This window comes from Acanthochromis polyacanthus, chromosome 11 (assembly GCF_021347895.1).
Source record: "Acanthochromis polyacanthus isolate Apoly-LR-REF ecotype Palm Island chromosome 11, KAUST_Apoly_ChrSc, whole genome shotgun sequence".
Lineage (NCBI taxonomy): Eukaryota > Metazoa > Chordata > Actinopteri > Pomacentridae > Acanthochromis > Acanthochromis polyacanthus.
The window spans coordinates 30,256,434-30,268,529 of NC_067123.1; the positions used below are offsets into that span (position 1 = coordinate 30,256,434).

The 12,096-nt window shown below is 41.6% G+C and overlaps 1 protein-coding gene across 2 annotated transcripts; it reads left to right on the forward strand.

Annotated features, from left to right (window-relative positions):
* Positions 1-1,596: 1,596 nt before the first annotated feature.
* dclk3 (doublecortin-like kinase 3) lies at positions 1,597-11,357 on the forward strand. Of its 2 annotated transcripts, XM_022198669.2 has the most exons (7): positions 1,597-2,675; positions 4,100-4,314; positions 5,189-5,320; positions 6,536-7,726; positions 9,729-9,861; positions 9,947-10,114; positions 10,204-11,357. In XM_022198669.2, the coding sequence occupies exons 1-7, from the start codon at positions 2,609-2,611 to the stop codon at positions 10,848-10,850; spliced, it is 2,553 nt and encodes an 850-aa protein (XP_022054361.2). In that variant the 5' UTR covers positions 1,597-2,608; the 3' UTR covers positions 10,851-11,357. The 2 variants fall into 2 exon arrangements, with proteins under 2 accessions (XP_022054361.2, XP_051811741.1); XM_051955781.1 differs by lacking the exon at positions 1,597-2,675 and having other exon boundaries at positions 3,983-4,314.
* Positions 11,358-12,096: the final 739 nt, after the last annotated feature.

Genomic DNA, 12,096 nt, shown 5'->3' on the forward strand with positions numbered 1-12,096 from the left:
AAGTGGCACCATCTTCTTTTCTTTTTGGTAGCAGTTCCCTGAACAAGTGCAGCACAGTGTTTACGTGTGTGCATATTTTGTGTTACCTCTGCAGCTGGGCCTGAGATTGCATTCCTTTATTTGCTCCATAAATCCTCCAGTGAGCCAAAAAGAGGAAAAGCAGCCAGAGTCATTCAAGGACGCCTCACTGAGTCAGGCTTTCCTCCTGTATCTTTGGATTTTGCATGTTATCCGGTTTCATACTGCCGTATGTCACACAGGGATTATTTTTTTTGTACAGCTGTTTCATTCTTATATAGATTGGTAGTTATTCCAAAAAAACGTTTGGCTCTGTTCTGGATAACCATGGCTGGATGCAGCTATAATAATAAAGCTCTCCTCTGCATCCTAGAACATACAGCAGGTACACTGGCCTCCTCTGCTGGCCGCATAGTCCCAGTGCACCGTTTCCATATCAGCCTATAGCTACTTTACTGATTTGGCATCTCTGTGAAGATACGGCGACAGTAAAATCACCACTACTAATGAAATCTGAACTATAAAATATTATGTAGTCAAGATTTTGACCTCAAAACAAAATCAGTGTGATTTTGACCATGTCAATGAAAATACTGTATCAAAACTATCACTCTGTAAATAATCCCCCCCCAAAAAAACAGCAGAAAAAAATCACAAGATAAATAAGCAGGAATAAAGATACACACAAGGTGACAGCAGCAATCATCAGCACTTTTGTTTCCAGTTGGGGAAAACACACTCTACAAATCTGAGTCCAGGATGAGGAGCCGGAACCAACGTCGCTGCTTCCTGACCCAATAGCAACAGTATCCTTGGAGACAGAGCCGAGGGGGGGGGGGTCACGTATGAAAAGATCAAGCGTACACAGTGTGTGAACGCTTGTGTTTCCTGTGTGTGTGCAGCAGAGTATTGGATTCCATCAGTGAAACTATGGTAACTGACCCAGAGACTGGCAGCCCCTCTGCCCCTCCGTCACTGTGATTTTTCACCATAACTATCACTGTCATGGTGATATAAAAGCTTCTGTTACAGTTTTTTTTCTTCATTCACAGTCCCCCTCATTGAAACAGCAATGGACCTTAACAACTGAGTGGAATCAAGTCCTCTGAGCTGTTTCTGGGAATTGAGGAAATGAATAGAGAGAGAAATGACGTGCAGCTGAGGTTCCTCTGTGGGTTTAAAAAGAGGATCTTGTTGGGACATGTTCATTGTTTTAAATCCCTGCGTCATCAGGATGCTCCTTGTTTGTTTTCAGTTTTCGTCGGTGGTAGCAAAAGTGAAAAAGTGAAGCTTAAAATGTTGGGAGAAATGAAACTCAAAGCAGGAACACTGGTTTACATACTAAGCTGAGTCAGTTCTAAACCACTACACAGTAAAAAAAATTTTAAAAAATTAAAAAACTAAAATCGTACAGTAGTTTTCTGTTTAGAAAAATTAAATTCTGCAGATTCTGTATTGAAATTCACACTGTCAGTAACGCCAAATTAAATTTTTCCTCTATTATTTACTGCATTATTCATAATTTGTTTTGTTAATTCTTAAAGAACATGTAAATCTATGTAAAATGACAATAATCGTCTTAAATATATAGTTCCTTGTCTACCGGTTTATGCCCTTGCTATCAATGTAATGGATTTTCTTCTAATTTTAAGCTAAATCTTGTTGGGTTTACATTTATATACACTTTTACACTCACACTTAATAATTCTGGATAAAAATCGTCCCAGGTTTTTACTTTTTTTTTTAAGAGTACAAAGATGTTACATAGGCTTATTTGTCCTAAATCCCAAAATCAGAAATTTTGAATGCTGAATCTTGTATTGTCACCACGCCATGCTCTCATGGCAGCCTATATTTTTTGTCTGTTTTAGTTTTTCTTTGCTGCATTTTATTTATCGTTCACGTGTGTCTGTTGCTTTGTCTTTTTCCACTATAAATATTCCGTAAAGATGTGTGTTTTGTAACATGTTTTTGGCACACTTTTTCTTGCTTTCTTTTTTCCCCACAGTTTGTTTGTATAATGTGTCACTTTTTTTTTTTAGCAAATGTGGAGACAGTTGTCCTCCTATTACTGACTCAAGTTAAACAAGTTATAACAAATTCAAACCACTGTCATATCACTCAGTTAAAAACGTTCTGTGTTTGGGAGTGTCAAGTCCAGATAATAAAATGGGTCAGAATTTTCAAAAATAAAACCGTGTCGGTGATCATCCACAGACATATTGCAAGTCTGCTTGAAACCAGTTACCTAAATACGTTCAAATGTTCATTCAAAAAAAATATTTAAAATAAGCTGATAAAATAAAAAGCATGATTCTGAGGAACATTAACAGTATTTTATTGACGCTACTTCCGGTATCCCTATTCCGCTGTTTAACTTGACGTGTAACCATGACAACAGCTGTAACTACACGGTCGGTCCTTATCATCCGTTACTTAGTGTGGAGGGACAGAGACAGCAGCAGCAGCAATAAGCAGAGGGATAAAAAATGACAAAGAAAAAATAATCAACAACCGTACATGACTTTTTTGTAGTTAGCTCTGGTCCTTCTCTAATTTTATATTTTTATTTTCGTGTTATTGTAAAGACATGACGCCCTCACAGAAAGCCCGGTACGGATGCGAGGCGGTGCGGAACGCTAAATGGAGGCTGGCAGGTGAGTCAGATGATGGACTGAGTGGATTTTTGATTACAGCTAGCATGAAAAAAAACTTTGAGTATTGTAGTCAAAACTTTGCAAAACAAATGCTGATCTGTCCTGCATATTGACATTTCAGGCTGTGTAGGCTTATAAGAGGGAACTTGTTGACAACTGTTGAACGGTGAGAAATGTAAAATATCATGACTTATGCGAAAATTTATTGCTATAGGAAGGACTTTAAGATAAGATCATTTAAGATATGGATTATTTGTCTTGGGCAGCAGTGCAAATATCAACATTTTACAGCTTTGTAGGCTTCAGACAACACTATAAATATAACACTATTAGAAAAGTTAGACAGATAGATTTGGTATATAGTTGTTCAATACAGAGCCTTAAATGCAAACAATACCATAAAAACAACAAAAAACCCGCACTAGGAACTGAATTATATATATATATATATATATATATTTAATCCATTACTGTCAAAAACATACACATACATCCACACATATATTCAAACCTTCATTCATATTGGTATTGCAGTTATAAGGGAACCGTATTGTATCTGATATAGATGAATAACGAGAATAATTGATCTCTAAATCAACCTAATGGATCAAATGCATAAACCAAACACCTCAAGAGTCCAAACAGAGCTATAATTTGTTGAGCAGTGTGATATAAGTAGGATTAAAACACCTGAAATGTCCTGAAATGATGATCTATCCTTTAAATACAGCTCTCTCCGTACACTTTATGAGAAAGGGCTGATTCAGTGTGACTGGCCACAGCTGTGGTCTCCACTGAGAAAAGTTTTTGTGTGTCACTGTGTGCTCTCCCTCTCAGACCAGCGGTGTCTTGTTAAAAGGGGGGGGCCTGCATGGTCACATTAGAGGTACAGGGTCTTGTGTTTCTGTCTGTTGTTCTGGAACAAAACGAAAAAAAAAGAAACAAACCCCCAGCCGACGGGATGGATAACATCTCTCTGTCTCCCCCGGTGCCAGAAAGTGAAACGTCAAAGATGCTGTGTGTCTCTAATGCTTCATTAATCATGCAGATTCAGCTGAGCCTGAACCAGGTCAGGCAGCCTTTTGTTGGGGTGGGTGAGTGTGTACATACGTGTGGCTTTTCATGACTTAAGGAAGCCTAAATAATTCAGCCGGTGGGGCAAGGTGCTTGAGGAATCTCAAATGGCCCTTGCACTCCATGTGATGGAAAACACTCAAATCTGATCAGCCGGATTTGCTTTCACACTCACGCGCCCACAGTGGCACAGGATGAGGAGCTGGTGTTGTGTTACTTATGAGTTTTCCTTTGTGTACAGGTCTAGAAGAAGCCCACCACCGGGGCAATGACCTTAGGGTTATTAAGCACACTTTCAATGGATCAACTCTTGCTTTCTGTCTTTGTTCCTCCTCGTCTCTCTGCTCCAGTTCCTCCAGTTCCCTTACTGAGGCGCCCTGGTGGGGCAGCCCAGCTGTGGCCCGTCCACACCCACCCGGCAGGACACGTCCACAGGTCCCACTTCCCTCCACCTCCTCCCCCTCCTCACCTTCCTCTCTTCCACACCCGCCATGCAGAGGAGAGCGCCGAGCGACCCCATTTGGTCACCATCGTCCGTCCATGTGGTCAAAGTGCACTACGGAAGGTGAATTCAATGTTTAAATTCTATGTTCAAGGTTCGGTAAAAAGCAACTGGATTTTTAGTGAACTCATTGGATTACCATGACCTGGAAGACTGAGAATCTAAAATAGGGCACATGAAGAGAAGGGGGTTACTAAAGGCTTTCTAAGCAGTCTGTTTACGAACATTATTAGCATCACAAGGCATTAATAAAAGCAATGTTTGGGTCAAGAAGTTATGAGAAATCTTTCTCTGGTTTTAGTTCTTTCTGTTTGGTCATTATAGCATATTGACCAATCCTCAGGGGTCTTCTCTTTGTAATAAATCAACAAGGCTCCAACTATAAATTATATTAACCCCTTGATGCCTATTGTCGTGAATTCGCATCATACCACTTTCATTCAGACTGCAGCTGAGACAGCGTATCCGTTCCCCAAATGCTGGTTTGTGCATATTCAATACATACCTCGGATCCTTTTGCAAGCACTGGTTTCTCGTAGGACCGGTCGGAGTGGGATCCAATTATTATTTATTTGTTATTATTATTATTATTATAAATCTGTTCTATGTGTTATTTTAGCATCAGCTGGAAAGCAAAAACGCACAAAAAATGTTTTTTATTTAATTGTAAATAAATCCAGGTGTCCAGGGGTTAATAAATGAATTCTGATCAAGAACTCTTTTTACACTCAATTACAGTGTCTTGTTCTAATGAACTGAAGGCTAAAAAACACAAGTGCAATCTAAAAGTGACTCCTATTAATATGTGAGAACTCTGCTCCAAGGCATTCGTAACTGATTTGCTCATCATTAAAAAAAGCCATTCCTTTCCAAAGGCTTCAATTAAGTGATGAAATCCATAACTGAACTGTGATTTTGGTCTCTCTGTGCCCTCAAGGTGACAGTGCTGTTGAACCGCAGGGGCGTGGTGTCCTTCGAGCAGCTGCTATTGGATATCTCTGAGGCGTTGGGGTTTCCGCGATGGCACCGAGCCAGAGTTACACGCCTTTACACGACACATGCACGAGAGGTGAGGCCCGGCCAGGACTGGGTTAACTTGAAAGGGAGAAGACAAAAATGTGCAGACAGACCCTATGAACCTCCCACACTTGTAACAAAACATTATGCAGAGTGGCTTCTTGGCCCCAAGTTTGCTGTGCGGCAGTTTACTTGATTAGTCCTCAAAAACCAGGCAAAATATAAGATTTATAGAAATTATAAGAGTACAAAAATCCTCATAAAATCCCAACTACATGACCTGATGTGCCCTCAGCTGTATCTGCAACCCTATACAGTCTTCCTTCACAGAATGAATCAAATGTTTAACCTGCTGCAAATTCCCAGAACAAATATTTGGTGCTCTGCCACTGTAAACCCCCAAGTTCCCTCTTTTTGCAATCTGCACAGTTTTTCTGCACTGGAAAAGTACTAGGCCCCGTAAGCACAAATAATGACTATTGTGACACTAGATGTTGACATAGGGTCCATCTTTAAGACAGATTTAGTAATAAAGGAGGATATAGTTGTGTATACAGACAGCCAGCCTTACAAACACTGGGTCCAAATGTTTTAGCGCCCCAAGCTCTATTGGTCAACAAACTTTTATCCCAAATATGCCGATATGAACTGAAGCAGAATAATTATTTGCTTTATACACAATAATGGGTGAGGTCGCCAAGAAAACCAAGAATCATATTAGACAACAGGAGTACAAAGCAAGAGAGTGAAACAAATTGTAAAAACTGTACAAAATATATCAATTAGCATAAACTACCATTGAAAAGTTTGGGGTCACTCAGGCAATTTCATATTTTCCATGGAAAAATCACATTTTTATTCATGTGTTAGCATGACTGCACAAGGGTTTTCTAATCATCAATTAGCCTTTCAACGTGATTAGCTAACACAATGTAGCATTAGAACACAGAAGTGATGGTTGCTGGAAAACAGCCACATTAAATCCCATGAAAAAATGACCTGTTTTCCACGTTTTTTGAAAACCTCTATGCCTCAGGTTTTCTTTCGAGTTTTGATATGAGCTGTTGACAAGTTAACAATCCTCACTTCCTAACTAAAAGGCTGTGGGAACAAATCTAAATGTTAAAAGATTAAAGGTTAAAAGATTGGAATCAGGATGTAACAATCAATCCTTTTATGAATTTATGAAGTTGATTTGTTGTCCAAGTCTGCAGCCTGGTAGTTGAAGACTGTATCTAAATCTGGATTTCTTTTCTCTCTATCGTAGGTTAAAGGTGTGTGTGATTTCTTCCGAGGCGAGGTGGCCTTCCTGGCTCTCGGTAAGTCTCGTCCTGAGCTGAGCTGCGTGCAGGACGCTCTGGAGGAACTGTTTCCTGAACATTCGCACTACCGGGCTGATGCACTGCGGGCCTGGGAGAAGAGGCTCCGGCTGGCTCCAGATAAAGCTGCCAAAGCCGACAGTGGATACAGCGAAGGAACGGACAGCAGCAGGACCGACCAGGAGACACACCGAGACACAAATGCACACGTCAAGAACCACGCTAACACTCACACATCTCCGCATACAGACACACACCACACAGAAAACTATCATTTAGATTCTCAGAAACCTCATAAAAAGACATCATGCAGAAAACCTGCTCTTCTTCCCAACCACCTGCAAAGACTGCGAGTTAGATGTGGAGTCAGAGAGAGACAGGCTTCTGTTATCGGCCCATTTAAACATGAAGGTCTCAGAGAAACAGACATCCCCTCTCCTACTCTGTGTGACAAGTGCTTAGCCAGAAGAGCTAAACATCAGGGTCCAGAAGTGATCAGTTCGCTGTCTGGGAGGGTCCCGCTGCCTCCGGTCTCGAGCAAGCAGAAAGGAAGTTCTCAAACAGAGCAGGAAGGGGAAAATCTGGATAATTTCAACCCTTCAGCTGCTTGGCCGATCAGCAGAGACAAGGAGAAGAGTCTTATACAAGTTTTAAACGCAGCTCCAGATGTGCAGAAAGACACACAGAACAAGGCGGCCTTTGACCTTCCCTCGGACGGCAGCAGTGTCACCCTGCAGGACATCGAGCGCTGCTACGAGATTGGACGCGTGGTGGGAGACGGGAACTTTGCTGTGGTGCGAGAGTGCCGCCGTCGTGACACCGGCCAAACCCTCGCCCTGAAGGTTGTCGAGCGCTCCAAGCTGGTCGGTCGGGAACACATGATGCAGAACGAGCTGAGCCTTCTGGGTAGCCTATGTCACCCTCGTGTGGTGCGGCTGTTTGCCCACCACCACACCCACACCCACTCCTACCTGGTGATGGAGCTGGTGAGCGGAGGGGATCTGTTCGAGGCCATCAGCGACAGGGGCAAGTTCTCAGAGGCGGAGGCAGGACTGATGGTGTCGGACGTGAGCGAGGCGCTGAATTACATCCACTGCAAGAGCATCGTCCACAGAGACCTCAAACCAGAGAACCTGCTGGTGGGTATCAGAGCTGGAGAGAGAGAGTGGAGTTTTATGTGAAACTATCTCCCTTTCAGACAATAAATCTCAGTAGTTGGATTTGCAGATAATTTACTACAAGCCTGGAGGTGAAGAGCAATATCTAAAAACCTAAAAATAGTCACTTTAATATCACTGAATCTTATCCAGAGTTTTTTTTCCCCCACAGTGGCACAGTTTACATGATTGAAGTGTCAACTTTTAGCTTTATTTCAATGGGTTTAGCTAAAATATTGCACTAAATGTTTAGGAATTGCAGCCATTTCCATATTTTCTATATCTTCACAGTCTCAGAAGCAACAGGACAACTGACTGATAAACAGTTTTGTGGCCAGCCTGTTTCCTCATTATTTTGCCACTAATGAAGGAGATACACGGCCTGGATTTGATTCCAAGGGTTGACTATGCATTTGGCAGCTGTTCATGGAAACTTTTCGATATGCGGTCCAAAGATTTGTCAGTGCAAGAGCAGGTGAGCATTACTAGGGTGGAAAACACAGTAGGCAGCAGAAAGTTTAGAAAGAGCAGGCCTTCAAGACTACTGTTGTGGTGTACAGAAGCGGAATAACAAAAGTTGTGTTAGTGTTTGAACACTTATGGACTTGACTGTGTGTCATCAGACACAACCGATTTTAATAAAATAGGATTATCACAACGTTAAATGATGAAGCAAATTTTATCAGCTATAGGCTTTTGGAAATGATCAGTCACCTAGTTTTTACTGCATTTAGAAAGCAGAAAATTTATAAACTGTCATAAATAGACACTATTTTGAGGTTTAAATAGATGCATAATTGAATGTCATCTGCAAAGGAGTGATAAAATATGTGTGGCCCTCTTAATCACAAGTCCTGCACTTCTATAGAAACAACACAACCATGGCTAGAAGTAGGAAGAGCGTAAAAATGTCTTCTGTGCAGGATAACATAAATATAATACTAGAAATTATTATTTTAAATAAGTAATAAAGAAAAGAAAAAACCTGGAATCAACACGTATGATTTATTTCTAAGAAAATATGTGACTCTATATAAGATAGATATTTATTTTTAATGTATTGCTGTACTTGAACAGGTGAGTCAGTCAGAGCTTTTTGTTTATTTAATTAAATCTGATTAGTAAGATATGATTGTTTACAAAACGCAACCATATTGCACTAATCAGATTTCTTGGTGATTTTTTAAAAAGATTAAACTTGTTGAATAAATAGATGTTGATGAAAACCCAAATCTAATCTTAGATTCAGTTGTTTGTTCTGACAAAACAGCACGTTACTTATGATACAGATGAGTAGTTTAAAACTTGAGAGTCCAATGATTATTTATGTTTTTGAAGTTTCATGCTATGATAAATGGGGTCATTTGCAGGTTTTTTCAAAAGAAAAGATTTCTTCAAACCCCGGATTCAGAGGGCTAAACTCATTATTACGTGCTGAACTTAAAGCACAAGATAAATAAGATTGGAACTGGAACAGAACCGTGTTGAACGCTGCAAAACTGATGCACGGATGAAAAAGTCCTATTATAGAGTCAGTAGACAAACCACTGCAGGGCTGATCCAAACATTCAATCTAATTCTCTTTATTATTACGCTGTGGTCTACAGTATGATGTAAAATATATAGGGAATGTTATTTATGTCGTGAGAGAATCGTATTGTAAATGGAATAAACTCACTATCTAGCTTCAGGTGACAAGATTAGGAATTCAGCTTCAATTTTTTTCTGCCAATACTCATGTTCTCTCCACTCTCTGACCTTCACCACACTGTGGCACTGACATGTCAGCATAATTTACATTATCCAGCCTAATGTGAAGGTGGAATTATCAATTTTGATATAAAGTAGGGTCAATAGTTCAACAGTTTGCAAAATCCAGATTGCATGGAAATGTATGGTAAACGAGGAAGCCCTAGGAACTGTTTGCATACATTATATAACCTCAGCTCTGCCTCTGTCTTGTTTTTCTTGTTCCCTTTCCCAGATAGAGCAAGTAGATGCAGGCATCTGTAGGCTGAAACTGGGGGACTTTGGTCTGGCCATGGTGGTGACTGAACCAGTCTTCACCATATGTGGCACACCCACGTATGTAGCCCCCGAGATCCTCTGCGAGACAGGTGAGGTCATAATGTGACTTCTGTTTCTGAATATGAGTCCTGTTTTCTGATTCTGAAATGATTTGTTTGTGGTTTTGCCCATCAGGCTACGGTGTAGCGGTGGATGTATGGGCCCTGGGTGTGATTCTCTATATCCTGCTGTGTGGCTTCCCCCCATTTCGCAGTCAGGATAGGGACCAGGAGGAGCTGTTCAAGCTAATAAAACAAGCACAACTTCATTTCCCATCCCCCTACTGGGACCCCATCTCACAGGGTGAGATGTATAGAAATACACAAATCTCATACATGCATATACTCGCACATAAATATACAATCTGTGTTTTTTTTCCTGTGTGTGTGTAGAAGCTAGATGCCTCATTAGGGCTCTGCTTCAGACGGACCCCACAGTGAGGCTGACGGCAGAGCAGACCCTCCACCATCCCTGGGTGAAAACTATGGCTTCGATGTGCAGGCAGAGGGCACTCACAGACAAAACTCAGAGGAACACGGCAGAACCAAACAGAGTCCAGACCCCAAATGCAGCAGAATCACTGAGAAACCAGCAAGGAATCACACTGAAAGAGCTCAGCAGACATGACGACACGAATACAGGAAGCAGACAAGATGAGAGCAAGACGAACGCAGTCCACATCATGTCTCCATGGGTCAAAGAGGCCACGCCGGGTCAGCAGAAACCAGAGTCCACTTCACAAGAAACACAGGATCAAGATCCAAACACAAACTCTGCTGAACTCGATCATCTTAACCCCCTGGCAGCCCAAACTGAGCCTCCATCGATACAGTCACCTCCAGATTCACCAGCTCCAACCAGCACATCTGCACAAACCACAGCGGGTCACTCAACACAACACAACTCGTCCTCTGACCCTGCAGCAGCTTCTCCAACTCTTCACCAGCACGACTTGACCTCCCCAACCAGCCACCCATCTGAAAACCATAAGGAGCAGGGCGGTCACACCACCGTCACCCATCCACTCACACAGTCCTGATAGCACTGTTAATCTCCCATTTGATCGTGTGATTAGAAGAGGGTCATCACTGTGCTCGTTCCGGACATTACCGCTGGATCCTCGGCTGACCTGCGGATGACGTAATTCCCTCTCCTGGACTGATTGAGGTCTGATTGATGGAGCTGGATACATCTCATAATTGTGTGTAATCCATTTGTTCTGCAATCATAAATTAATCATGAGATATTATGTAATAACCGAGGTCTGAAAGTATCTAGAACTGTGTAAGAGGAGGATGGGAAGAAGTAAAGTACTGTGAGTTTGTCATTTTAAAAGAAAAATGTTGTGATGTATACATGAAGAGACATTTTTATTCTGCAAACCGTGTTGAGGATATCGTCTGTCTGTTGACGCTGACCCATCCTCCTTTTATATTCCTAGAAGTCTATCTTAGGATCATGCCTCTTGCGTTATTTGTTTACTACATGATTACAAAATAACTACACAGAGAACTGTTGTTTAGTCTTAGTAAATTCTTGAATGCCATCTTTCTGACAGTGTGTTTGTTGCACTTATTTTGAACTGGGTCCGGTTAATTACTCGGATTGTGTGATGACAGCGAAATAGAGAATCTGCTGCAACGTTTGGGTAATATGAAGTGTGGTAAGATCCAGTAGCTAATGCTGGGTTTGCCTCACACCGAGGACACTGTGTGACCACATACAGCTTCTGGCTAAGCTGTGTGTCCATAGCTGAGGGTGGCATATTGCTCTCTTGCCATTCCACACAGACCAAATAAGGCATATCTGTCTGTCCAGTGGGAGTGGCTAGTCCTGTCCCTCCCCATTGCAGACAGCTGACACTCTGACATCCTGCCCCACCCGCCTAAAAACACACACACAACCCCCCATCCTGTGCACATACACTCCTCCCAGACTGCTAAACCATATATGTGAGGCACTGATGACATGAATAAGCATGTAAATGCATACTGAGTGCCTGAGAATTGGGCAAGGTTTTCTTCCATCATTGTTTTCCTGTTTGTAATATTTGTGCATCTTTGCCTGACAAATATACACTGGGTGTCTTACCACTGAATTGCAGTAACAAGGCCACATTCAGAAAGCAACACCAGAGCAGCAGAAACAGGCTGTTTATAGTATTAAAGTCTAGTTTGTGCTGTCAAACTGTGTGTTGTTGTGCTGATATAATATGTAAATGTTGGCCCATGAACATCCAAACAGTATGGAGGATGGGTGCTTTAGTAGAGTAGCCTAAATTTGTC